At 32.8% G+C, this 27,957-nt stretch overlaps 1 protein-coding gene across 1 annotated transcript; it reads right to left on the bottom strand.

Moving 5' to 3' along the window:
- Positions 1-1,334: 1,334 nt before the first annotated feature.
- l(1)G0289 (plexin domain containing lethal (1) G0289) lies at positions 1,335-27,819 on the bottom strand. Its single transcript, XM_085947788.1, has 12 exons — positions 27,716-27,819; positions 23,348-23,539; positions 22,317-22,442; positions 20,885-20,976; positions 19,481-19,612; positions 18,377-18,569; positions 13,960-14,169; positions 6,635-6,786; positions 5,783-5,855; positions 5,056-5,190; positions 3,606-3,784; positions 1,335-2,775 (listed from the first exon to the last, which is right to left on the bottom strand). Exons 1-12 carry the CDS (start codon positions 27,792-27,794, stop codon positions 2,707-2,709), a joined length of 1,632 nt encoding a protein of 543 aa, XP_085803914.1. The 5' UTR covers positions 27,795-27,819; the 3' UTR covers positions 1,335-2,706.
- Between the last annotated feature and the right edge of the window lie 138 nt (positions 27,820-27,957).

The raw sequence follows: 27,957 nt of genomic DNA, 5'->3' as shown, positions 1-27,957 counted from the left end.
AGTAGCTTATTAACTGTACCTATGTGTAATGTTTTTACTTCATAATTTTATCTAATGGGCCAAAAAGAATTTATTTTTATTTTTATGGATTATGAAGTTTTCTAAACGATAAGCTAAATAACGATTGCAGAAATTGGATACTTATTGATTAAAAGCCGTTTACCTAAATCTCATTGGATTTCTTATATCTCTGGTAATATTTGACATGCAGCTATTAAACTCGGCAGCCATGCAGGGTTTGTCAAACAACAATATCCATTAAAACTGGAAGTTGCATGTTGGGCAATAGCTGTTCAAATCGATATTTTGTTGGATTTCTAAAAAGTGCATTATTTCCTGATATTGTTGACACAGAAAACTCCAATATTCGTTGTAGTTTCTTATTAAAATAGCTAAAAATCAATTCTAAAAAATCAGTACTTGAACCAACTATCAAGAACCTGAAAAATGTTGGTTCAAATATTGGCATCATGTCATATTGGATCTGCCGAACAATGCAATGTATTAAAATTTGAAAGTTGCATGTTCGGCATTAGCTGCTCAAATCTATATTCTGTTATAACATGTGTTATTTTCAATACTATTGATATAAAAGGTTGAAATATCAGAAAACAATTCCTTTTAGAGTTTTATAAATATTTAACGAGTAATTGCAAGAATTTGGTACTTGTTAATTATTCATCCACTCAAAGATGGATTTTTTTTTATAACTTATAATTTCGATGTCTTATAATAACTCTGGTAAAATTTGATGTACCTACAGCTATCAAACTCGGCTATCATGTTGGATTTGTCTAACAGTGGAACGTGTAAAAATTGTAAAGTTGCATGTTGTGTATCACCTAATAAAAAAGGCGATGATTTACTTTTATGAGTAACTGATTACTTATTTAAAATGATACAAATAAATGTCGATATGTCTAATTAAATTTTGCTTATATTTATTGCAATTAAGACGCCTCAGTATTTATTGGAAAAACAAAATATTGATTGCCGTAAAGTAGGTAATCATAAGAATAAGTTTTATAACCTAATATTACTTAATAATACATCATTATGTACCAAAAAAAGGCTTATGTAAGAAAATGAAATGTATTGTCTTATAATAAATGCTTTGTAGATAGTGAAAGTCGATATAAGTCGTTGAGAGAGTTTTTCATCAGATCGACTGTTCGTTGCACACTTTTGGAAGGTTTTACTTTATAATAAATATTGGAGAAGATAATTTTCAAAGGGTTAAACACTATTCCTTCTATTCTATTTAATTATATTTTCTTGGTACAGTGCAATTCATTGGATACCAAACGTATCTACCCATTATATTATCTATGTACTTTATAAAAAATAATCCGAACATTGCTGTCAGATCTATATGGAATTGGTTTAATAAACAACTAGGTTATTTAAAATATTAAAATCTTATTGAATAATGACAACTGAGATGTATGTTTCCATGGTGCTTCTTATAACTAATGTATTATACGCGAGAATGGCGATCTCGTAAATTCCACAAAGAATTTTAATTAAAATGTGGCTTTCATATCACACTTTTCTCAAATACTGGAATAAGTGCATTTTGCAAGCATATCCCTTAATTCTGCGTGTGAAAGGAAAGTGGAGATATATCTAAAATCAGTACATTCAAGAAGACAAAATATAAGATTGAGTTTATGACAAATTTGTACATTCAATTTGTCCCTTTTTCCCTTTAGGCATCATAATTAATTTGGCATATCTGACTCGTTTTGCTATTTTCAGACTTATCTCCCCTTTCCTTTTGCACATAGAATTAATAACATCTATATTTCATTTTTCACAGCAATATATAATTTTGAAACAAGATACTAATAGATTGACAATTAATATGATAATATAATTTATATCCAATATCATTAGGAGAAATTAATATTTAAAATATTTTTATATGAATTTGATGGTTACAATCGATATTATAGTTTTTATTTAAACACACTAAATGAAATATTTTCCAGTTCCGGCACGGATACATGTCCACACAGTCAACATTATTATTTTGAAACAAGTTTCAGTGCATGCTTCATGATCATTGCTATAATATTAACACAGTGAACACGTTTTGCACAATAGGTCAAATACACGAAAATCTGCAAAATAACTCTTTTGCAATGTAGGAGAACATTTTAACTATATACCGTATTGTGTATTTTTACAAAATCATTTGATGGTCACGACGGTGTTAACAAAATAGAACAATAATGATATAAATACATAAATGAAGATTTTAAATATAGATAAAGTTCATTTTTTCAAACACTCAATGCATTTTAATTTTTCATGATGTGTTTCTGTTTTTGCAACAATTAAGCAGAATATTTTATGAGAAACGCAACATGCAAATTATAGAAATTTTTGCTGATGCCCACTAATCATTTTAATGCTAAATTTTTAAATATTTATAGAAACTTAACGTGAAAATAGTCACATTCAAGCCTCTGTAGGAATAGTGTCGATTTTTACACAAAATGAATAAGACAATGTGAAACGCAAGACATGCCGAAACTGAAATCAATCTACTTCATCTTCTCAGTTAAATATTAAAGCGGCATACATTGCCTAATGTTGTGTCCCAAGAGGCGTTACTGACTGGTCAGTAACGCTACACACGGCTATTGATGAAGTTAACGCGATGGGTAAATCTGTATCACTGAATAAATCCATTTTTCTCTTTTACATGTGAATCGTAGCGGCGGTGTATCGGGCTTCCCCGCGGCGCCAGCTCCATTGTGATGGCCGATACTGAAATAATAACAAAGATATTTTTATTCTTTGTTAACAAAGTAATAAAATTGTCATTCCGCATCTAACCGGAGAATTTAGGGCTGCAAGGAGTAGAGGTTGTATTAATGAACTTTTTAATGAAGAATGGTCGTTAGCCATTCACCCCCAACTCATAGAATCAAACACACATTAAAAAAAACAACATAAATTTTTGCCAGTGACGGGATAAAACCTTTTATAAAGTATGCCACACCGTGATCACAATAAAACTGGATTAATTCCCAAGCTCAGTAATCCAAAATTTAATTTATCAACAATTTTATCATACCACAAGAATGCTATAAGTATTAATAAAAAAATATTGTAGCGAATATAGAAATACATATTAGAATTGCTGTTTGTTTTGCATTATTGGAACAAATTAAAGTACACATTCTTCAATCCCCTCTCACAAAGATACGTAGTATGGACCCTACAATATGGAGTATTCTTAAATAGATACTTTCACAAGGATTTCTGCTGTATCAACTGACTGTCTTATCGATACATAATAACAATAATTTCTAGTACCTAACCATTGAATTGCCTGATAAATTGTATTTTCAATAAATTATAAAACAATATTATGATGTATTTATTATGAAATGGCCATACCTTAACACCTTTGCTTGCCTTGTGTGCATGGAAAAGGTACAAAACGTTATAAAATTGCACACAAAATTGAAACATTAACTGTGTAAAAGTTGTATGTATTATCTATCCCTAAAAATGCCAGAAATGAAAATAGAATGACACGAATATACTATCAGAATTTAATGTCAGTAGAACTACAGAAAATTAATAAATACCTTGACAAGAATCTGGCCACTGTTGGTGTGGGGGTTGCGGTACGCATAGACAACCCATGAGGCGATCCCTCCCACAGCAATCAGTACAAGCAGGCCGGCAATTATAGCTCCTTGAGATCCACCGCTGTTGCTTTCCACCCGTCCTACCTTTGGTTCATTTCCAGACATTTCAACACGTGCTGAAAATATATTATGACGGTACTTAGTGATTCTTGTTTGTAAGCCAGTTCCCGGCCGGCCAAGCTTCATGAGTTTTGTTTGATAGAACATAGGCATAACCAACAGGATGTTGAACATGTATCATGAGATTGCCCACTAATAGGATCCGACCGAGCAGATGTATTTGCCAGGGTCCGTCCACACAGCCCCTATTGACACTTTATGTTACTAAAGATAATAATAGTAGAGCATGTCAACATTCTTTTATTTTTTAAACTATTTTTTTAATCACCATAGTAGCAGTACACAATGTGTATCAACCATGTCATGGTTGATACATCAGTCCTGTGCGGCTACGTCTCAAGACAAGGAAGTTCGGCACCAAAATATTTTCACCCAGACACATTTATAGCGTCATGGAAGGTGGTATAGATGGGGTAACTCAAATCTTGTTTATCACTGTCAGCAAGATACGGACCCCATAATATTGACATATCCAACAGACATAAGGATTGATGTGAATTGTATCAAATAGTAATTAAACCAAGTGCTCAGGACTGAACTAATACAAGTGCACCGGTCACCATGTTGAATAAATTGACTTCAAAAGCAAAGCATTTAATGACTATTTAATTAGCGCATTTAGATAACATGCTAATTATATCAAATGGCCAAATAATGAGGGCACAAACGAGTGTGCCGTCCGCATGGAAAGGATTAAATATGTAAATTTGACATTCCCATATCCATGGGATATAGCTACTCCAATGTTGGAAATAAAACAATTTCATGTCACACATTTAATTATAAGCACCCCAAATGGCTTAAATTTCATATTCATTATCTACATATTGAAAATATACTTAGAAGTGAAGGATTGAAAATTGGAATTAAGTATAATGAATTTAGAATTATGAATTGGCATTGCTTTTAGTAAGAAAGGGATTATTTTTTTCTGTCAATATAGGATTTGAAGTGGGGCAAGTATTGATTATGTAGCTAGTCTATAGCTATAAAGAGTTGAAGACCCACATGCCATACAAATATCAAAAATGAAAAGAAATTGAGTATGTTTGGAACCTAAGTGTGAACAATCTGCAGACTTCACATGAAATGTAATTATGATGCCCAGCCTTTCTTCACCCAAGGAATCAACATTTCATGATCACACAAAATATATCAATACCATAAAATAATAAATGCCGCTGTTTTAAAACCGAGTTAGTTTAATCACAACACAAATTCTTTCTGCTGTGAATTTTTTGAACAATAGAATGTATTTTCGGTTTACCTGCATGAATAGCGTCAATCACAGAAGTATTTTTATTTTTAACATAATCAGGTGTTATATTTTTGACTGGCGCAGCCGTGCTGGTATTATTTGCTGGACACATTGATATATTCATGACCCTCTCCATATCACAGTCTGAAATTTAAAAATAGCATATAAGCGTTAAAATAAGTACCCAAACATGCAGTAAAATCATATGCAGCTAGAGATGGTGATAATAATTTTGAAGATACGAAGGCTTCACTGGATGTCGGCTAAAGACATGGTTGGAAATATGGTTGAATTTGACAATTGATATTTCTGTACCGATTGAATAAAGGTTAATTTAGATGAAATAGTTTGAATATATTGGCTGAATTGTTAATTGTCAAGTATAATAGGACTCTATTGGCATTCCTCTTCTAATGACACAATCACAAGGCAAAAAGAACAAAGGATCCTTGAGGGGGTCAGCAAGTGGCAACCCTCAAGACTGAAAAAACTAAATTTAACATATTACACATCTAGAGTAAGTGGCATTTAGTAACTTTATATAGTTTTCAGTCATATATTTTTCACTATCCTACCAAAACATGGTTGTAACTTCTGAAAATGAAATAAATCTTGCTAACACACTTTTGTAGCCCTGAAGTTAACATTCTTAACAATAATTTAACACCATGAATAACTCATTTAACCTAATTTTTCTTATGCCTTTTTGGCTAAGCAACCATGATATGGAACTTACTATTGAGAATCCAGGCTTGCTTCTGCCTATCGGCTCCGTGTGAACATTTTTTCAATCTAGGACACCATGTGCACTGAAAAGTACAAATCAAAAATAATTAGGCTTGCATTTAATGACATTACAATGATTCGTACATCACCACACTTGTCAATAGTTTCTGTATTCTATCACTTTGTTTCACTAATTACATTACTTACTTAGTTACATTACGTCTTAGCTGTCACTAAAAAAATCGCACATGAAAAAGCGAAACTTAAGATATCAGTTATAATTGTTGTGATAAGCCGCCATACTGTTTGGTATTGTTAGACGGCCATATTAGCATACGAGACCCTCGGTGGAACCAGCATGTTTTTTCTATCATTGATTTCGTGTATTTTAGATACAGGTTATGGGAGATTGTAATGTTCTCTCTAGTCACACTTCAGTGATTCATTTATCATTAAAACTTTGTAAAAATTACTCTTAACGCTGTGGTATTCCAATATGTCAAGGATTGTTTGTATCACTAGTCTTAATGTAATTGAGTGACATTGATGCCTTAGTTCAATATAGAAACAACTCAAAATACCTTGGCGTTTATGATTTTTACTTATGAAAACTTTGATTTTTTACTTAAATGTGGTTTTTATTTAAAAAAAAAAATCTAGAAATGCTAAGAAGTAACCCAGACATTCCTGTATAGAATTAAAATAATATTTAACCATAGAATGGGTTAATCAATTTATCAATCAATCAATCAAACACATATTCAAGTAATTTTTAACTCTCAACAAATTTAAAATAAAGTTTGCCTCGCATTTATTGAGTTGTTTCAGTAGAAAATAAGAATATAAAATGAAAATAATTTACCTCGAAAGAAGTTTGGTGTGTGAGACACGTTTGGCAGGAGTCGTATTGTAAACAGGTGGGTAAGGCAATAAATTTTATCACAGTATTATTCGTAATATGAAGGTTTATAAAGTCTACACGGTGATATTCATAAATTGTTTTCCGGCGGATAACTAAAACATAAAAATTAATTAATTTAACTGATTTTAATTAGTAATCGTTACTACAGGTGGGTACAAATTTTTTTAAATTAATTTGGGGCATCGTAAAACCTCGTTAATACGAATTCCACTGGATCGAAAATCGAAAAAAATTCGAATTACGAAAATGGAATGTATGTGGGAAAAAATAGTGATTTTTTTTTCGGTTTTCATTAAGGCCATTGGACCCGTTTTTTCCTGTCTTCTCAGAATCGTGGAAATGGCAAGGACGTTTAACACGAATTGACACATAATAAACACTTTATTTATTTAAAATCTAATAAATAATATTCAAATAACACTTTTTGTGTCATTAAAATTTTCTGTTTCGCTTTACTTTTTAAAATAAATGACAAATAGTCGGTCCTGTTTTCGAAATTGGCCAAAACGACTGTCACGCCACAGTGAATTTTTGAACTTAACCTGGCACTCGCGGGCTATTGTAGTATGACGAATTCACTCTCCGCGGTGACGGTTTTTGTTTAATTTAACTTCTGTGTTTCATAATAAAAATGGTAATAAAAAATGAGTTTTATGGCTCTTTAGGCGCCTAGACATGTTCAGATTATTTTACAACATTAAACAACCGTAATAAATCAGTCATAATGTCAAAAATATCCGAAGAAATTAATTCTATACAAAGACTCACCATTTAGAAGATTTCCGCCATTTTGTTTTATGTATATGGAGCACTGCAAGGCTTGTATTTTGTTATTCGTCACGCTCGTGCTTGACGCGAGTATAGAAACACTTCACAAATGGTAATAAAATCACACATAATGTTTTTTCCCTGAGTAGGGTCGTAAATATAGCACAATAATTTTAGACTAAACAAACTTTTAGGCAGACACTTAAACAGCTATTAAATATTATTACTGAGTTACATATTTATTTTTACTTTTCACATTTAAAATTGTTTTGAAGAGTGGTAGATTTTATAACACGGACTGAGACATAAAGCCACATTGCAAATACAACACATATATCTAGATAGAGATGTTTTTTTTTTATTAATTTTTGAATTTCCGCACACATGACAGCGTCTTCTGGGCTTTTTATTATTTGCCGTGGGCGGAATGTGTTCCGGCAAATGATCTGTTAAAGTTCTAGGTAACAACCTCAATGGATTTTCACTAGTCGATGGTCTGGGTTGTGGAGTTTTCGTGATTTTCACAGCGTACTTAGCAACTAATTGTTTTATCACGACTAACTGAAATTCTCCTAAAGTTTTTTTACTACCAGTAACAGATTTATACATATAGAATGAATTTAATAAATAGAGGTCAATCATGTGAAATGCTACTTTTTTGTACCATTTCACAGATTTCCTCATGCACGACAAGCTGCTGAGCATCATGTCGGCCTTGTCGACAGTCCCCATATTTTTATTATACTCTAAGATGCACTTTGGCTTCATAATGGGTTCTCCGGTTCTAAAATTAGTTTTACCGGTTGGACCGAAGGAGTCATCGTGCATGGTTGTAAGCATGTGGACATCTCTTCTGTCACACCATTTGAGAGCCAACAGTGGGCTTTTTGACTTTGCCTCTGTCTCCCCCTTTTTCAGCTTTTTGAAGCATGGCATTTCTTTGCGATTCTTACGTACAGTCCCACAAGCATTGGTTTTATTTTCATGGAGGTGTTTGAATAACTGTGGACCGGTGTACCAGTTATCGCACCACAACGAATGCCCTTTGCCCAGATACTCGGTCAGCAGCGTTGTCACAACAGCTCCGGAAATTCCAAAATTTTGGCTATCCACTATGTCTGTCCCGTCACCACAATAAATAATAAAATCTAAAATATAACCCGTCATAACGTCACACAGCACGAACATTTTGATACCGAAACGATGACGCTTCGATGGAATAAATTGTTTAAAAATAAGTCTCCCTTTAAAAACAATAATGCTCTCATCGATACAGAGATTTTGATGCGGAATCATCGTGTCTTTGAAAATTTTGCGTGTATGCTCTAAAAGTAACCTAATTTTATTTAGTCTATCTGAGGTAACACTTGTTGGATCGGAAAAATGGAGCATTTGGAGCAATAACTCATATCGGTCTCTAGGCATTGTCTGACCGAAAATGGGTGCACTTAAAAAACAATCCGTACTCCAGTGTTCTTCTAGTGACAAATGTTTGTTTCGTGTCATGAGCATTGACACCGCAAAAAATGCATATAATTCTGATACAGTTGTATCGATCCAATTATGAGAACGTGATTTTGGTCCAAGTTCTTGAGTATTATATTGATAGTGAAAAAAAATGTTTGTTTGTTGGACTACCTTCAACATTATATCACGGTTTAAAAAATGTTCAAAAAAAAGACACTCAGGCGAAGTCTCAGTCAAATCGCTGTTTGCTATGCCGGATTGAAAATCATCAAACTCATACACGATCGGGACATGGGGTCCGGATGTCCATGTTCTCAAGTGTTCAATTGGCTCTTCTGATATATCTACATCACTGAGGTCAGATGGTTCCAATTCTTCTTCAGATATTTCGTAATCGGAGTCCAATTCCTCACTTAAACCAGCCATATTGAAGTTTGAAAAAAGTTTTCAACCAAACACTCACACGATAACAAAGGTAAAATAGTCCAAAAAAATATAGTCAAAACACCTTATAACAGTTTAATACACATGAATGGAATAGTTAAAAACACATAAACAATAACACAGACAAAATATTTATAAATATTATAATAGTATTCACACAATACAATAGATCGCGTAAAATACGTAATATTTTGTACGGAAAAACGACAAGAGCGATTCCTTGCACAGTCCTCTCACAACAGTGATATTACGCATACTGCGCAAACGCAGTAAAGTGGCGCGATGTTTCAAGCCAAAATTAAATGAGCGTAGATTGACGGCCTGTCGAAGGCATGTCAAACATCGAAGTTTTAGTACTGTAACATAATTTATTTGACAATATTATATATATGTCACCGTTGGTAATGAAATAAGGCAAATTATGGTAGAGATTTCAAAATCATGCGTCATGTATATTCTACATAATCGACCGGCGCATTTTTGCGTACAACATTGGCGACAGAAGCGCTGTAGCCCCGTGGTTTTGCGCAATTTCGCGTACTACTTTCGTGACAGAAGCGGGCGCCGGGTTAATAATAGTTTTGCAGGTATATATTGTATGAAAGAAATGGGTAAAACAATACATTTCATTGATTAACTCACGTACTTTTTTTAATTTCAGAAAAATAAAGATTTTAAAGCCATTTTAGTTTGAGTATACATCAGCCAATTTTGAATGATTTTTTCTCACAAAATAATATATACTGCACAATAAAAATATTTTTTTATTATAATATAACATTTCCGTAATACTATAAATAATAATTAACAATGAAAAAATAAATAAAACCCTATAAATTCGGTACAATTAGTGACGCTATATTACCAAAACACGTCGTACGTTTTCATGTATTTATCCTATTTTCAGACAATTTAGATATATAATTATTTTGCAAAATTAACAAAAAGAGACCATTTGATCGATTAATCCATAATTTCTCATTTCTAACCTTAGTAGGCTTGTGAATTTCAACGGGTGAGGACGTCTTTTTTTTCCAAAATTTTATCCGTCGCGAACAGTATTTTAACTCATAGAAAAATGACCTTTACTCGCATTGCAGTAACAATCAAATTGGCAAGACCACATAACGTAGACCAGGTGTTATAATTTGTGTTGACAAATCAAACATCATAAAATACCAGTGAATGTCAAACTAAGAAAAATGTAGTTATATTATATTATTTATTATCTTGTAATACAAATGGTTGCAGCATGTGAGATATTGTAAGATAATTGAATCTTATAACCACGATGGCTACAAAGAAGTCCTAAAGGTATTCGTTCGGTGCAACATTTATAAAAAAAAATATTTTGGACTTGAGCAGTTTAGATAAAATATAGGTGGACTTTAATTATTTTGATAAATACCTACTTGGTTGGGCTTAATACAGTTTTTATGTACCTGGGTCGCCATGTTTTGTTATTTTCAAAGGGACGTATCCAGGAGTATGTTTATTGGCATTATCAATAGAAACAAAATAATATTATTTTTCAAGGTCTATTTATTATCGATCTTAAGTGGTTTATGTCACAAATAGTAAATTTGTAGAAAATTTAAAGTAAAATACGTTTTCGAATGCTGTCATAGTAATGGCCACTGAAACATGTGTCATAATTTTCCTAATCGTCAAAATAATAATAAAATAAGTGTTTTGGGGCACAAAATCACGTATATGTTTTATGATGTATGTATTTTTCAGATGGTTTGTGGTAAAATCTTTTTTTTTCATACTGCCACAATTCAACTATTCATAATTAATTGTTTGTTAAATTTTTCATTGTGCACTTTGACTTAATAGGTAGGTGATAAAGTTTTTACCTTACTTTATTGTATTAATTTATTGTTAAGTGAGAATTAGCTGCTTTCGTTGTCAGTGTATATTTGAGGAGTGCGCATCCTGACGATGTCGAAAGGCGAAACCAGGATCGCATAAAACGACTCAAATGAAATAGTACAAAACTTTTAGAATTTAATATATTTAATGCCGAGTTGAATTGAATGGAATCACCTTAGGCATTTATTAGTAATTATTTAACTCAAGTAAAACATATATTGAGGTAAGAACCTATTTCATTGAATAATAAAAACAATATTACTCTTCACATCACAAGTGACAAGATTTATATGAATTGTGTATTGCCTGAACTCGTTGATCAGACTAACACGGTCGATGGATATAAGAAACCCTCAATATAATAATTATCAAGTTAACAATTAATATCTATCAATATAATAATATCAATTATCAATTAATAGCTATCAATAGAAAAGAAAATAAAATTATAAAAAAAAAACAATTTATAATAGTTATTCTTATACATTGCATACCGTTAAACCAATACACTAATTAAGGAACCAATTATTAATTTTCTATACACTAATGTTCCGAAATCCTCCGCGGCGACCAAAACGTACTGCCGTCAAATACATGCTATTATAATAATTGTTTCTTAAATCATATTTGTTGTGTACTAAATTTAAAAAAAAAAACGTTCCTCGACAAATATTCATTGAATTGCTTTCTTTTATGAGTCATTTTTTTATAATTTAATAAAAACGCAATAATAACAGAAATCTTTCATGCCATCTTGTGAATGTTTTAAACTTATAATTTGTAATGTTAGCTTATGAAAATGAATAAAATTATATTTGTTTACACTTTCGTGTTTTTTAGTATTAGATTTTTTTTTGAAAAATATTTGCACTGAATTTGAACCTAAATATGATAGGTTCAAGAAAAGGTGTCACTTCACAAATTCAGCATATCAATAATATGAGGTTCTTATTTAGAGGTCTACTATTTTTATTCTTATAATTTATTCTACCGACTACAAAAATGTTTATAAAATTTGTTAGGAAAAAAATATTATTAATTCAACACTTTTAAAACCTCTGATTTCGTATCTGCGAGTGTTATTTTTCATGGCGCTTACGTCAAATTTGATTCTTGCGAATAAACCCATACGCCTTAATTTTGTTTCCTATCATCGATATGAATACCAAATTTCCGATATAATTCTTTCAAATTAAAATCTGTGTTAAATACCATGCGTCATTAATTCACTACTTGAAGTTACCAAGTAATGTAGGTATGTATTCATCACCCGTGTTGAGCTTTTTTTATTTTTGCAATTTTTCAACACAATTGTTTGTCTTATAAAACTATGTGAAAATACAATAAACAATTAAATACAGATCTGAAACATGTGACTGATCCAAATATCCGTGTTCTATTAACGAGGTTTTACTGTACACAGGATACATCTTCAAATGCAAAATCTCGATACTAAAGTGAGCACGTTTACCAGAATAGAAGGCCATCCATAGACTGAAACTGCATGTGACTGATCCACGTGCCATACTAAACCAATGATTTCTATTCATGGAAATATACTTTCAGTAGGTATATGAGCGTGTATATATTACAGTGTATAAACGGATACCGTCAGACGCTTATATACTTAATCAAAATATATTTCCATGATCAGAAATCATTGGTTTAGTATGGCACGTGGATCAGTCACATGCAGTTGGATGGCAGTGGATCATAAGTTAAGAAATTTTTTGCATCTAAATTACGCAAACCATAGCAAAGCTTGAAAAATATTACGGGGAAATTGCCGATTTTCGTTATGGGCACTCAAGCATAAGTGATTCCAAAAGTTCAAGACGCCCAATTGAGGTCACCACACCAGAAATGATTGAGAAAATTCATGATATTGTGATCGAGCCCGGCGAGTGAAAATGCACGAGATTGGTGAGGCTGTAGGCATCCCAATTAAATGGGTTCAAAATATTTTTCATAATCATTTGGATATGAGAAAGCTTTCCGCAAGATGGTTGCCGCGATTGTTCACAAACAACAATAAACACATATGTGTGAGAAATTTAAGCGTAATCCAAATGAATTTTTGCATCAATTTAAAACATGGATCCATCCCATATACACCATAGACCAAAGAATAAAGGAAACAGTAGGTTTCAACTGGTAAATCAGCACAGAAAAAGGCAGAGGTGGTTAAATCGGTTGGAAAGGTTATGACAACGGTTTTTTTGGATGCATATGGCATAATCCACACCGACTATCTTAAAAGGGGAAAAACAATTACTGAGCAATATTACTGCAATTTATTGGACCGTTTCAATGACACAGAAAACAATGAGAGGAGAAAAATTCTCTTCCACCACGACAACGGACGGATGGTCACATGTCATTGTGGCAAAATTGCATGAATTGAAGTATAAAAATAATTGTTACCTAATACATCATATTCTCCATATTTAGCCCCCTGCGACTATTCCTTATTTTCATATGAAATGGCTTGGCGGTAAAAGATTTGGCACTAACGATGAGGTCTTCAATGAAAAAACCGAAAAAAAAGGGTTGGAGAAATCATACTATTTGGAAGGGAACATAAAATTGGAAAAACGCTGGACCAAGTGTATCGAGCTAAAAGGGGACTAAGTTTCATTTTTACTAGACTTATTATACTGCCCTCGTATTGTATTTGTCTTCCACATCGTTTGAATATAAATGCAACTCACGGAAGTATACGCTATCTATGACAAATGCATCGCTCAAGCCAACTTTAACAGGATGCCTTTCATCTTGGATTGACTCGATCTTGAGAGGCATTGACTTATACGCAAATGTGATGTCTCCATTCGAGTGGATCGTCCCAGCAAATGTGAAACGTCCGTCTTCGGGTCTACTGCTTAGAACTACATTTTCCCAGATGATGGTAAGTGATGTTCCTGAAAACAATAAACAATAAGAAATAGTTAATTTCATGTCTGCCATTCCCTCATTCATAATCATTCATCTTTTTTTTGTACCAAATGCATTTGCAATAGTGATTGCAATTATTATGAACAATGTTAAACAGCAACCACAGGGAAATGAGACGGGTGAGTGCACAGGCTTGAAGTAGTATATAACAACACCATAAACGTAACGCATTACCAGTAGTGCACAATAATTTGGGCAGGAAATAGGAGACAATGAGAAGGGCGCTAAAGCGAGACAAGACCATACAACTTGTGCGATCGAAACGGAACCGGCGATAACAACCATAGACATGTTAGTGCTGGAAAGAAAAATTTTGTTTGCGCATGTTAATACATTTTAAGCAGTCTTCGCTACTGACTCACAGGTAGAGCAAAAAGTGAGAGAAAATAAATTTTACAAAAATCACCCTATTTTCCAAAATATCAGTTATTTTTCAATGAAATGTTGAATCCACACCTATCATACATCGCGCTCCAGTTCTTTTTTTTTTTTTAACAAATAGTCAAATAAGTAAGAAGACATTTTTTGAAAGGTAAAGAAAATACAAATAGAATACATCTTCAATCTAGATCATAATATAGTATCATCAATAGGGATCCACTTATGTTATGATTTATTCGCTGAGCGACATACTTCACGCAACAGGTAACAACAAAAAACATGCAACTATTGTAATGCATAATCACTGTGCAAGAGTATGTGTAGATACGTAAAAGAAACATAGGCTAATTTATATTTTTGGAGATGTGATAAAAACCAATTTCATCCTAAAAAATTTAAAAACTGCTTGTGTTTATTATTAAATCTTATCTATTTTCGTATGATAACCCATGAAACATTTGAAAATTTTTGAATGATTCTGTACTTTTCGCCTTTCTGCAAAAAGTGTAGTAACTCGTGAATTTATTGCTGTATTTCACAAGTTATAATTTCTTGTTCCGATATGACAATTTTAATAAAAATGTTTCCTGTATTATTGTGCATCTAAAATCACTTCAAAGGTTTATAATTTTAAATCATCGACGACCAAAAATGAGAAATTCACGTGTTAGAAAAGGTACTTGGTCATGTTTCTTTTTACACCGTATTAAGGCATTAGTATTAAAAAATAAATTATTCATGTTTTCAGATAAATTTTAAATGGAATCCACAAAATCTATGCTACGTAGGTAGGGAGGTCACTGATCCTAAGAGCCATTTCACACGAGACACTGGTGTGTGGACACCGGTGTTTCTGGATACTGCATTTATACATAAATGAACGTGCCCATTCATTTATGTATAAATGCAGTGTCTCGTGTGAAACTGCTCTAAGTGTGATCAATGCTGGAATATTTTTTTTGCCTATTTTGTTTATTTGACACCATAACTTTTGTTCAATAAACAACATTTATATTGTCTCTGTATTATTTATGCGTACATTTGATTGTCAAATATTGTTATGCACAATATTTAGATAAGATGATTGAGGTGCTGACGATTGCAAATTGCAAATGCCACCAAAGCAACATTCTGTATATGAGGTCTTGCTCGCTAACGATCCATTTTTACTATACCGATACTTCGATACTTGATACTTCTCTATGTAACGATGACGTCGTCGTTATTTACAAAACACGCGTTGCCAAATGGAGCACCGCAGATCAATCGAATGCGACTTTTTTGTTTGAGAAAAACATCTAGTGCTGCTATCAACAAATCACATAAGTCTCGGGTTGCGGTCGAAGACGCCAGAACGCATACGCACACCTACGAATTGGTCATCCCTATACCGGCTCACCGGTCACCGCATCCAAATATATATATATTTTGAGAGGTTTCGCATGACTGTCGCTAGGTAGATGTGCCCGGTTTTCATATACAACATTGAAACGATGTTCGTAGAAGGTTTGATATATTTCTGTGTGGTAGACGAGGCGGGTTTAGATGTGAGAGCCGGCTAAGACTACATTGTGTGGATAGTTTTTAAAATTCAGTTAAACCCTATATTATGCCATTAAACCATACATAATTTTAGATATTATTTTAGACAGAAGAATATTTTTTATCGATTATGGTATGGTTTAGAGCTGTAATATTATGTATTATTAATTCAACGAAACTATAAGTATGACTGAAAAAGTGTACTCTATTTTTGTCGGATCGTCCATAGTATACCTATACTATTGAGGTTTGATCTAGGCAGGGTTTAATTGAATTTTCAAAACTAACCAGCACCATCTGCAAACTGGATTCTTAGTACGATTAAAACAATTAAGTATGATTGACAAAGTTTAGTGTGGTCTATTTATGTTGAATCTTAACAGCCTACATCCACCCCTCGCCACTGGTATACACCATATCCAAGATCCAGTGTTAAACCATTGGCTACGAGGAACGCGATCGATATAGTCGACATTAATCACTCATAGCTCGTTGAATATTTTTTTAAATTTTTATTGTCTTCACAATAATTGTTCACAAGCGATGTGTTAATGATAAGCTCATTTGTTTACAGGTGGCCATGTCCGAAATTATGAACTAAAGCCATTTAAATAATATGATATTTTACCGCGCATCCCAAACACGAATGACCTATCACAATGGAAAGTCGTAATCAAGCAATCAGACTCCCAAAGGTTTGGAATTTAATTGATATCAATAAAATACAACTATGAAAGTTAATAATTAATATTGGAAAACTATTTGACATTCATTGAAGACATCGGGTATTCTCTTAAGAATACTTAATTCGGGAATACCTGACTTAATTCGTGAGCGTTAGTTTAATTAATAATATTAATGTTGAAAGAAGTAAATCATTTTTTTATCAAGCACCGTTACGAGAACATTCAAACATACTTTCACGTGATTGTCAAACGGTCAGATGTATTTTTTTCTTTTTAAAAATCAAGCCGTAAATATGGATGACGATACATTTATAAATGAAATTTATGAAGACAGATACAGTGAAGTCAGTGATTCTGATAGTGACAGTGACGTAGAGGGGTTCGTCTCCAATTGACCATGCACAATGCATTAGCTTACATAATAAAAGACATGTTTTGCTTATTGTATAAATAATATTGTGTTTCATTTTTTGTGACTTGAGCCAAATACTTATGTAAACACAGTAAAACCTCATTAATAAGAACACGGATAATTCGAAATTCGCCGTAATTCGAAAATTTTGCGAAAAAAAAGTCCCTTGAACATTATTTTCATATAAAACCATACCTTTAATTCGAATTTCGTAATTCGAAATGATTTCAGAGTCCTGGCAAATAAAAATATCCTAATAAAGTACACTATTTCATGAGCCAGTCATTGAAAATTGTAAAAAATTTTTTTCAATTTGGAAAAATAAAAAATATTTCGTGTTTTTCTATAATTCTATAATGATATACCTAATTTATATAATGAAAATAAAAAAATCGAAATTTTTATATTTTTCTTCCATACATTTCATATTTCGTAATTTGAATTTTTTTTTCGATTTTCGGTCCCTTGGAATTTGTATTAATGAGGTTTTACTGTAATTATGTTTTGGAAAAACTATTATAGTGTAATGCACTACATATGCCAACTGCCAGACGATATTACTCGGTGAATTATTTAACTTATTTTCATTAAAAAAATTAGAGCCACTGATTTTGCAATTGAGACATAATAAATCGCAAAAAATCCATTACATGACCCGTTGAAACAATTGTTGTTTCAGCAGTTTCTTGGATATTTTAAATTTATTTAGAATGGCCATATTTATAACCTTCTTCACAAGATGAAGGTCTGTTTGGTTAGATTAAGAATTTGATGATTTCAGCCAGTTTTCTACAAATATTTCCCGCTAGAGCAAAAGTTATGATAATTAACAATTCTTATCAGTTTCGCGCGAATCAGCCGCGCGTACTTTGTGCATATTTATACCGGTGCGAATGTGTTAAAAGAATAAATTGCTTGCAAATTTTCATACAAAGTAGTTACATTTCACAGACAAATAAGTATGTAATAATTATAATGAAATAATTCAACATCAACAGCTGTTTCTTTGCCTAGAACACTAGAATGATGTTAGCAACATTTATGCATCAAAATTCTAATTTGCAATTTTCTGTGACCCGCAATCATACTGAATCTATTATCTATGAGTATGCATGCAGAGATTATATTGATAACTAATCGAAGGATACTGACCATTGCTTATGTACTTCACATAACTGTCTTTGGAAATATGGGTGTCGAAGTTGGCCATCAGGGGTGCTATATATTGTGTTGCAGCAAGCCAACTATGATAGTACTCTCCTGTGTAAATAAATCCACTACTGGCTACTGTCACATTGGTAATATTGTGCCCATAGAATGGAAACACAAATGGCAGCCGTATAACCTGAAAAAGATAAATATGTAAATACAATAATGATTAATGGTCTATATAATAAATATTCGAGACAAAATAAACAAGACTGCATCTATGGGACATAAGATGTGTATTGCATCCCGTGTGATTATTCAAAATATTTTGCCTTCTCTCACAATATATATATAATATATTATTGGCAACGGGTGGAGGTAGGCTGTTAGGATTCGCCTTAAATAGTGCACACTAAACTTTGTCAATCATACTTATTTGTTTTCATTGAAATAAGATTACAATTTACAGACGGTGTTGGTTAGTTTTTAAAATTTAATTAAACCCTGCGAAACCAAGCCATAATAGATAATAGTCCAAAAATACTCGTCTATCTATAAAATATCTAAAATTATGCAATTAAATAACACATAACTTTGGATATTTTATAGCTAACATAATATTTTTTATCTATAAAGTATAATTTGGTTTAGACAGGGCCAAATAAATTAAAAAAAAATAATCAACAATATGAGTAATATGTACTCTTAATCCAACAAAAACAAATAAGTATGAATGAAAAAGTGTGCACAATTTTGTCGTATCGCCCAAAATATACCAAAATTATTATGGTTTGGTTAGTCAGGGTTTAATTGATTTTTAAAAACTAACCAACACTATCTATCAAAATTGTAGTCTTAGCTCAATAAAAACAAATATGTATGACTAACAAAGTTTAATGTGCACTATTAATGGTGGATCCTAACAGTCTACATCCACCCTTCGCTACTGATATATATTATATATATATATCTACAACAGCTGTTAACACAGTAAATAAAAAATGTAGGTACATTGTATAACTAACTATAAAATTGTAGAATTATTTGTCCATTTGCTTATCCGGCTTGTAAGTAATATTTGAGAATACTAGAGATAATTACACTCACCGAGATCTTCTTAAATGCGTCACTAAGAACATTATGGGTGATGATTTCACCACTGTTTAAAATACTCGTCCAATATTCATCGAAATAATCTTTGTCGGTTACAATTGTGCTGTTGTAATAGTCATGTGTGTCCTGAGGAAAAGTAAAAAAGTTAATTACCAGGCAAGTGAAAAATAACCTTTAAACAGTCTAAACATATAAGAGTGAAGCTGAATTACAAGGGTAGCCGTTTATATTTCGGGAACAACAATCAAAAACGATTTTTTATCAATGAAAACAGTTTTATTGTTTTTCAAAATGTTCTCCACGTTAATTTATACACTTTTTCATGCGTTTGAACCAATCTGAAAACCATTTTTGCCACGTTGCAGAAGGTAAGATTAGGTAGAAGATTGTCAAATTATGCGGGATCCAACGCGAACATACATTCTTCACGTCTAAATGTTCATGCAAGATCGTATACACGCTGGAGTTACTAATGCCCAGGAATGCCTCAATATCACGGTATGTCACATGACAATCTTGCATTATCAATTCACGCACAGCATTGATGTTTTCTGGAGAAACAACCGATTTTGGACTACCTTCACGCGGCTCGTCTGTGAGTGAACGACGGCCACGATATAAGTAGATAAACAGGCGATATACAGTAGTTTTTAATGGTGCTTCATCGCCATATAAAGCACTAAGTTCAGCGATGCACTGTTTCCGCGAATAATCCACGTCGAAAGTTGTGAAAAATAATTGCACGAAAATTTTCACGTGTTAATTCCATTTTTTGGCCGAAATAAACACCAGTGTTGCCAATTCCTGAAATATAAACGGCTACCTATGTACTAAGTGAACTACTTTTTCACCCTCAAGCAATTACACTGGCAGACTCTCGAGCCAATCGTCTGCGCCAATTGCCCCTGGTGTGAGATATCAAAAACTGGCCTAAATAGAATAATTCTTATTTTTAGTGCATAACTCAATCGACGATTGGTGACAGTTGAGACAAGGATTACCGAGAATAGACAGTAATGGTCAACCCATTGTCTCCGATCTTTGATTGTGTCGTGAGGGAAAAATAGGAATTGTTCTATTTTGACCACGACTCCAGTGAACGATCCAAAATTACATCAAACACAACCCATTGGACTCTTGCTCTGAATGAAATACACAGTGATGATAAACAACAAATAATTTTCACCCAACGTGGAATTGAACCAATACCACCCTTTACCATAGTGCCTGAAGACGCCGAAAGGCGACTCAAACGGAATAGTACAAAACTTAAATTCCATCAAGTACCCTCGGTCGTTCACTGCTAACCAGTTAATTACCCTATTTTTATAACGTTAATTGCGATGGAGCGGTGTGCGCGTTGAACGACTTCATATTATAAATAGTTTATATCTTTACATTTTGACTTTTCGTGATGTTGTTATCAGTGAGCAGTTTATCTTGGGGCTCCAAAAACTCCTCTAGGTTCAAATCAGTCGCAGTACTGTTCCCTGGAAAAATGGTACAATTTCCATTAGTATTTTTCACATTCTGGTGCCATCTACTGGTCAACAATTTCAGATTATATGTTTTGTCATATAAACCTACTGAGTACATTGACTATTAATAATATTCAGTAGAGTAGACAGACACATTTATGAAAGCTTCTTGCCACGGACCTACTCAACCGTGATCGGACTAGTTGGTTGATTGAAGTCACAAACTGGTTAGAAATGTTTCCCTCATGATGCTGTGTATATTTATAATTTGAATACGGTAAACTTTTATTAAAAAGTTTGATGTAATCTAAGTTAATGTAAGTGGAAGCGATAGTATACTGGCAACCTGTAATTCTACAGGTGACATAGGTGCTACTGGCTGGTAGTTTGAATTTCAACAATGTCACTTTTGAGTGGTTCCATAGCCAGAACACCCAATTTATCTGCTTTTAATATTAGACCATTTCTTTAGTGCTAATAAAATAAAAAACTTTAGCTAATCTAATGAAAATAAACAATAAAGATTAATCTTGTTACAAGCACATTCACTGTGTATATATTTGCTAAACATTTTTCGTTGATAATTCGGACAGATTTAAAACCATTTTACAATGTTTCACTGAGATAGCGTTTACTTAAAAGATTCTATATTTATAGCAAGTATACTATCATGAAAACAAAAATACCGACTTCATCCGGTGCGAAATAAACAGAACAATATTATGGAAAAAAAAAAAACAAAAGATGACATTCAACTTAGATTATTTTGGAAAAAAAATTCATGTCCACATCCTGTTTAATGGTATACATATTAGCATACTGATTTATCACGTTTTGCAATAAATGACTCAAGTTGATAAAGAAACCTATTAGCACAATATAAACATAAAAATGTTAAGCAACAATGTATTTGTAAATAATGCTCCACAAAGAGAACCGATTGTGCAAATTCTAGCCGACAATTTATTGGAAAAATATGATTTAAAAATATATTTCAATGAAAATGGTAACAAACTTTTCATTGAAGGGTATTAAAAAATATTTGTATTTAATTAGTATATTATGCTGTAATGCACTATATCAAACCAATTGAAACATGCTCAGATAAATAAATTTTAATAAACAAATATATGCGGTTTCGAACCATGTGCTATACTAAACTTATCTTTTCTGGTCATGGAAATAATATATTTCCACAAAGTATATTATAAGCATCTGATCGTATCCATGTATACTATACACTAACACTTACAAATTTATTGAAAATACATTTTCATGAACAAAAATCATAAGTTTAGTATGGCACACGGATCTAAACCGCATACGGTTTCAGTCCATGGATGGCCTCTTACCTTCTTCTGGTACGATGGGATCACTAACACAGATCACGGTGGAATTGGAATTCTCCCGCTGACATTTATTGGTCTGCTGGATGCCGGTCCCATTCTCTCCGAGATTATGGATTTTTGGTATGGGTTCTAAAAATGAAATTACCATCAACCATTTAAAATTCAGAAGCGATTGAAAATGACCGGTCTGTATTTCGTGTACTTAATCAGAGAACTTTCAAATAAATAAATGCCACAAAACAGACGGAATAGGAAATGCTTTCTACAATTTATAATGTTCTATTATGTCACAGGTTTAGGGCATGGCCACACTGAGCAGAGTGGAATGGAAATTAGTTGCAGTACAGCACCAGCTTTCACAGGTTACAGGCTATACCAGCTACGGATTCCAACATTCAATTCCATTTACCATTTCATAGTGTATATGTGATACAAACTTTTGGTATTTACGAATCTATATCGACCACTATTATAAACTTTCCAGTATCGAATATGATTAGCAGTAACAAACATTGGGAATGATAGTCAGTAACTGCAGAGTGGTTTTAAGCTACTCATAAAATAAGTTGCGGAGTAGATAGTCTTTGGCACAGTGGCAAGACGCATCATCCGTATTACCGGCTGAGTTCAGCATATTGACTATTGGCGAGATCGATGATGATAGATGGGACGTGGGGGTTATTTGGAAAAGGAAAACAATATGTTTGGACCTTTCACCAATAGACAATAGCGTGTAATGTTGCTTCTCCTATTAAAAAAGACTTATGAAATTCTCTTGAGGCATTCACAATTTGATATGTTACTTTGTGCACTGTTTTTTTAAAACTGTTTATTGACGGTTGATACTCAACTGACGGTTCACGACTGACTTTATTCTAAAATCCTGTTGAGGAGGTACAACTCTTCCTGTATAAGAAAACATACTGGTCCACGTGGCTTTACATTGACAGTTCACAATAGTTCTGTTTTTTTATCGTCTGACCCGGTAATTTATGTGGGTTCACCAATCGCATAATAAGAAACCAAATACTTACTCGATGTAGTTACAATGTTCGGATACAAGTCGGAATTGATGATAACTGTAGACTCGTTGTGGGGGGCATCCTTGGGTACTGTATTTATAATTGTAGAATTATCTACAGCATCCCGCTTAAGTCTAACATTACCCAACAGTACTACATCATCTATAATATAATTCCCATTGGATTCATAAGGCAGGGTATAGTCTGAAAAAAAAGCTATGTATGTAATATATTTCTTTTACGCAATAGTTATGCCTAGTTCAGACCAAGAATATTTTTAATTGAACACTGTTTTCCATCGGCAGTGAAATACATTTTGATTATGTTTGTTTTTGTACAATATTCATTTGTTCACACACAGATGTATCTTGGTCTGGACTAGGCATTAAGTACAGTACTATTGAAAATTTGATAAAAATATTTGGAACAAGGATATTTTATCAAGGGGCATTTGAATATTGAAAAAAATGTTATTAGGCAGTGTTATCTGTGGTTTTATGTAATTATTCAACTAAATCAGTGGTGTACTACCCGTGAGTCATATGCAGCGTAGTGTATCAATTATTGCGGCCCATCGGCTTAAAAACACCTAGCATATTATATATTACCTAGACCCGCAGATTTATTCCAGCGTAATGATTAACAGTAATGACAAGAATTCCACGCACAGTTGTCACATATTGAAGATCTTGTATTCGCCTCACACATTTTTTTCTTTCGGAATTATTTTCCTTAAGTACTTTTCTACGTAGTCATTAACTACTATCAAATCCAGCTCCTTCAACTAGTAAAATTAGATTAAAATAAGAAGATGGTTGAAAACTAGGTAACATCCTTACATTATTTGACCAACAGCAAAATATATTTTGTAATAATTGGAATATATTTTAGGTGCTCTATTTTGATATTAGCATATCCAAATATTTAATAATATATTGTCAAAACAAATATTCCAGCTGGTTTTTAGTGAATATCTCGGAATAAAAGTTTATGGGGATAACTGACATCTGAATTAGTGATTGATAGTGTCTATAATGGTACAAAAATATTACCAGTAAGTAGTAGGTTTGTGGGTGAGTGAAAAATCTTGGTTTGATTAGGCAGGGTTTAATTAACCAACACAATCAATCAAAAAAAATAAGTATGACTGATAAAGTGTGCACGATTGTTGTCGGATCTCTACAGCCTACCCATACCCTTCGCCACTGGCATATCGTGCTATTGATTTTTTTTTATATAGGTATATATTTTCAAATAAAGATTTTAGGCAGCAAGCAGATTCAAACCTTGGACACAAACGATTATCAGTTGCGTACACAACAAAAATGCCATAGCAGATTTCGCATTTAATGGTAATTTTAGATTATTATTTAAAACCACAATATAGAAAAAATCTATTTTGTATCTAAGTATTAGTTTATATTAGCATTCACAGAAGGTAATTGATTATTATGCATTATATTTTCAATAATCATTTTCAAAATACATTCTACTACAAATTTGATACAATAGAATTATTGATATAATATGTAGAAGTATTTAAATATTTGAATGTCGTACTCATTATCAATATAAATAAGGTAACATGTTTGTCATATTTTATGGTTAAAAAGAAAACATGTATAGGAAATTCACTGTAAAACCAATAGCATCCACTACAAAGCTTGCAGTGGATAGGGAAATTGGAGAAAGCTAATCCAGAATTATGTAGTGTTAATTCCAGAATGACTGCGATCTTCAGTCATAATGGTGGTGACGAGGAAGAGATATATTTTTTTACACTTCAAATCGTACAACTTCTAAGCATAACTGGTAAAATATCGAATAAATTAGAAGCAACATTTGCCTGCAAGTACGAATGTTAAAAAAGTATCAATACTGTCGTTCCTAAAAAAACTAATTTGAAGATTTGAATATACAGTCGAACTCGGTTATTACGATCACGGAAATAGCGAGATCTCGGATGTAATGAGGAAATATTCGTTGACGTTTTAGTTTATGATTTTCTCCATACATTTATTCACTTTTATAACGAGCTACTTATCGGATATACCGAGAAAAAATATCGTCAAATTTTTTTATAAAACTTTAATGTGTCGATCGTTTAAAAACATTTTCGACTGTAAACAATAAAATCTGATTAGGCAAGATGCCGCCGGGATCGGATTACGTTTATGACACTAGTTAAGTGTCTAATTACCTAATTGGTGTTTTCGCCGACAACATTAAAGAAAAAAGATATTGTATGTAAAAAATCCAAGTTTTGTCAAGTCAGTAGGTACCTACCAGCGTTCATTATAATAAACAACTTCTTTTGTAGTTTATGAATCCCATGCTTGTTTCGGGGATTTTTATGATGGTTTTCAGATTTTTTATGTTCTATGCTTAAATAGAACGTGCCAAAAATGTTATATAACGATATGAGTAATGCTTATAACGAGCAAATTCAGTCGGTCCCATCTTCCTCGTAATAACCAAGTTCGAATGTAATTACCATTATACAGGTTACCTAATTCATGGTACAAATTTGACAGTCACATAATAATAGCGTAAAATAAATAATTCAGTCGCACATTTTTAATGTACAAGCTCTTAGTACCGAAAAAGTTGGACATTGAGAAGAATTGGACTCAATAGTGGCGTGAACTGTCAATTCTTGTTGAAAAGGCATTGTTCAAACTAAAATACAACACAAAATGCAGTACTAATTCCACAAATGATCAGGACCGGTTCCGTTCGCTTTAAGGTGACGCATCAGTGAAACGGCAAATAATTTTCAACTGTAGGTGCGACGAAATTTTGGACTTGCTCGCATTCAGTGAGAGAACGTTGAGCTAGAAACACCTCACTTTGCTTCGTGATGGCGACGGGCCAGTTAATTCTTAAATCGTGTAAAGATGACTAAAAACGTTACCCATTTACTTTAAAAAGAAAACATGTTAATGAATATATTATTATTGTTACTAATAGAACAATAAACAAAACATAAAATGGACGTATGTTGGATTTATATGACAAATAATATTTCGTTTGACAGGCATCATTTGCACCCGCGACCCGCAATCCGCGCATCACCTAGCGACGATCTTTTTAGACCGTGCCTCAACTGATGTACGGCCTTAATAGAACATTTTTAAGTGAATACCTACCCTCTGGACTATTTTCTGGATCCGGTATACCTACATATTTCTTTTTTTTTAAACCATGCCCTTGCTTTTTCGTACAAGGTGGTTGTTAGTAATTTGAACAATCACACAAACAACCAGGCTTTGAGAAAATCACATAGATATATTGTGTCCTCACCGGGATCGAACCCGGAGCTCCCGGATGGAAGGTCAGAGCCTTTCGCACTGCACCACGAGAGCGTCCCGGCATACATATCGTACTGTACGAAAACATTTGTACAGTTCGGTTATGAGGAATACAGCGGAAAACGCATTTTGAAAATACCCGATATACTGGATTATTTGTTTGTTTGGGTTAGTTTAGGTTAGGTTAGGTTAACCTAACAAATAATGCAGTATATCGGCTATTTTTAAAATGCGTTTGCCGCTGTATTCCTCATAACCGAACTGTACTTTGGCTACGTGTTAAAACTGTGAACTAACATGCTCCGCCTATTTTTAACCGCAATTCCATTATAAGCTCGTCCCATTTAGTAAACAACAGCGCCTGGAAACGTAGCCAAGAAGATGTTTTCGTACAGCACGTCTTGCCAAACAATTTAAATAATATCAAAAGTAGCTTGCATGCCTTAATGCGTTTGGAGACTGGGCTATTGAGGTTAACCACTGAATTAGATTATCTATTTTTTCTTTTTTTTCGTATTTAAAAAGGGTACATTTAGCTTCGATAAATTAATACTGAGAGTACAATGTTTTATCAGCACAAAGCGAGTACGTATTTACCTACTAAAAGTATATTATTTGATAACCCTACTTATCAACCAGAAGATTTTAAATAATAACAACATGAATATAATTACTTTGATAATCAAAGGTTCGAGTATTAATTTCACCATCAATAACATTGAAAGCATATCGATATTGTGAGGTATAATATTCAGAAAATGTCATTCTTCATGGATGAATAGGTATTTTATAATAACGCAATAAACGCGTTGCTACGTTGCCATTACACTGTGAAATTATGCTACAATCGTCATTGACTGTACAAGTTAACGGCAATGCATAATGTCACGAATTGTAAGTAAGGTGTATATTAGAAAACAAGAGTTAAACATGTCACAAATATACAATAATTAGCACTCCGTGCCACTCCTTGTAAGATTTGTCGACTATATTAATTAGAAATGGACAACACAGTGAGAGATATCAACGACTGAAACATAAATAAATTAGCAAAAAATTATTAACATACCTTGACAGGACGTTTGAATCACAACACAAATAATTAATAAAAATACGGCAACTTTGTGATTGACATATTGCGCAGCCATTTTTATTTCTTCCTGACTTTGACTTAATAAACCATAAACTATCGCTACGAAAATAGACATAGACAAAGATAACTAAAAGGTAAAAAAATACTGTCATACCAGTGTTTCAATGTTAATTTCAGTAGATCTACAGATATAAATTTAATATTATTGAATTAAATGT

This window comes from Rhyacophila brunnea, unplaced genomic scaffold (genome assembly GCF_057557595.1).
Source record: "Rhyacophila brunnea isolate RB1 unplaced genomic scaffold, BYU_Rbru_1.0 scaffold_1, whole genome shotgun sequence".
In the NCBI taxonomy this organism is placed as follows: Eukaryota; Metazoa; Arthropoda; class Insecta; order Trichoptera; family Rhyacophilidae; genus Rhyacophila; species Rhyacophila brunnea.
This window is presented reverse-complemented; position numbering and strand designations above follow the sequence as displayed.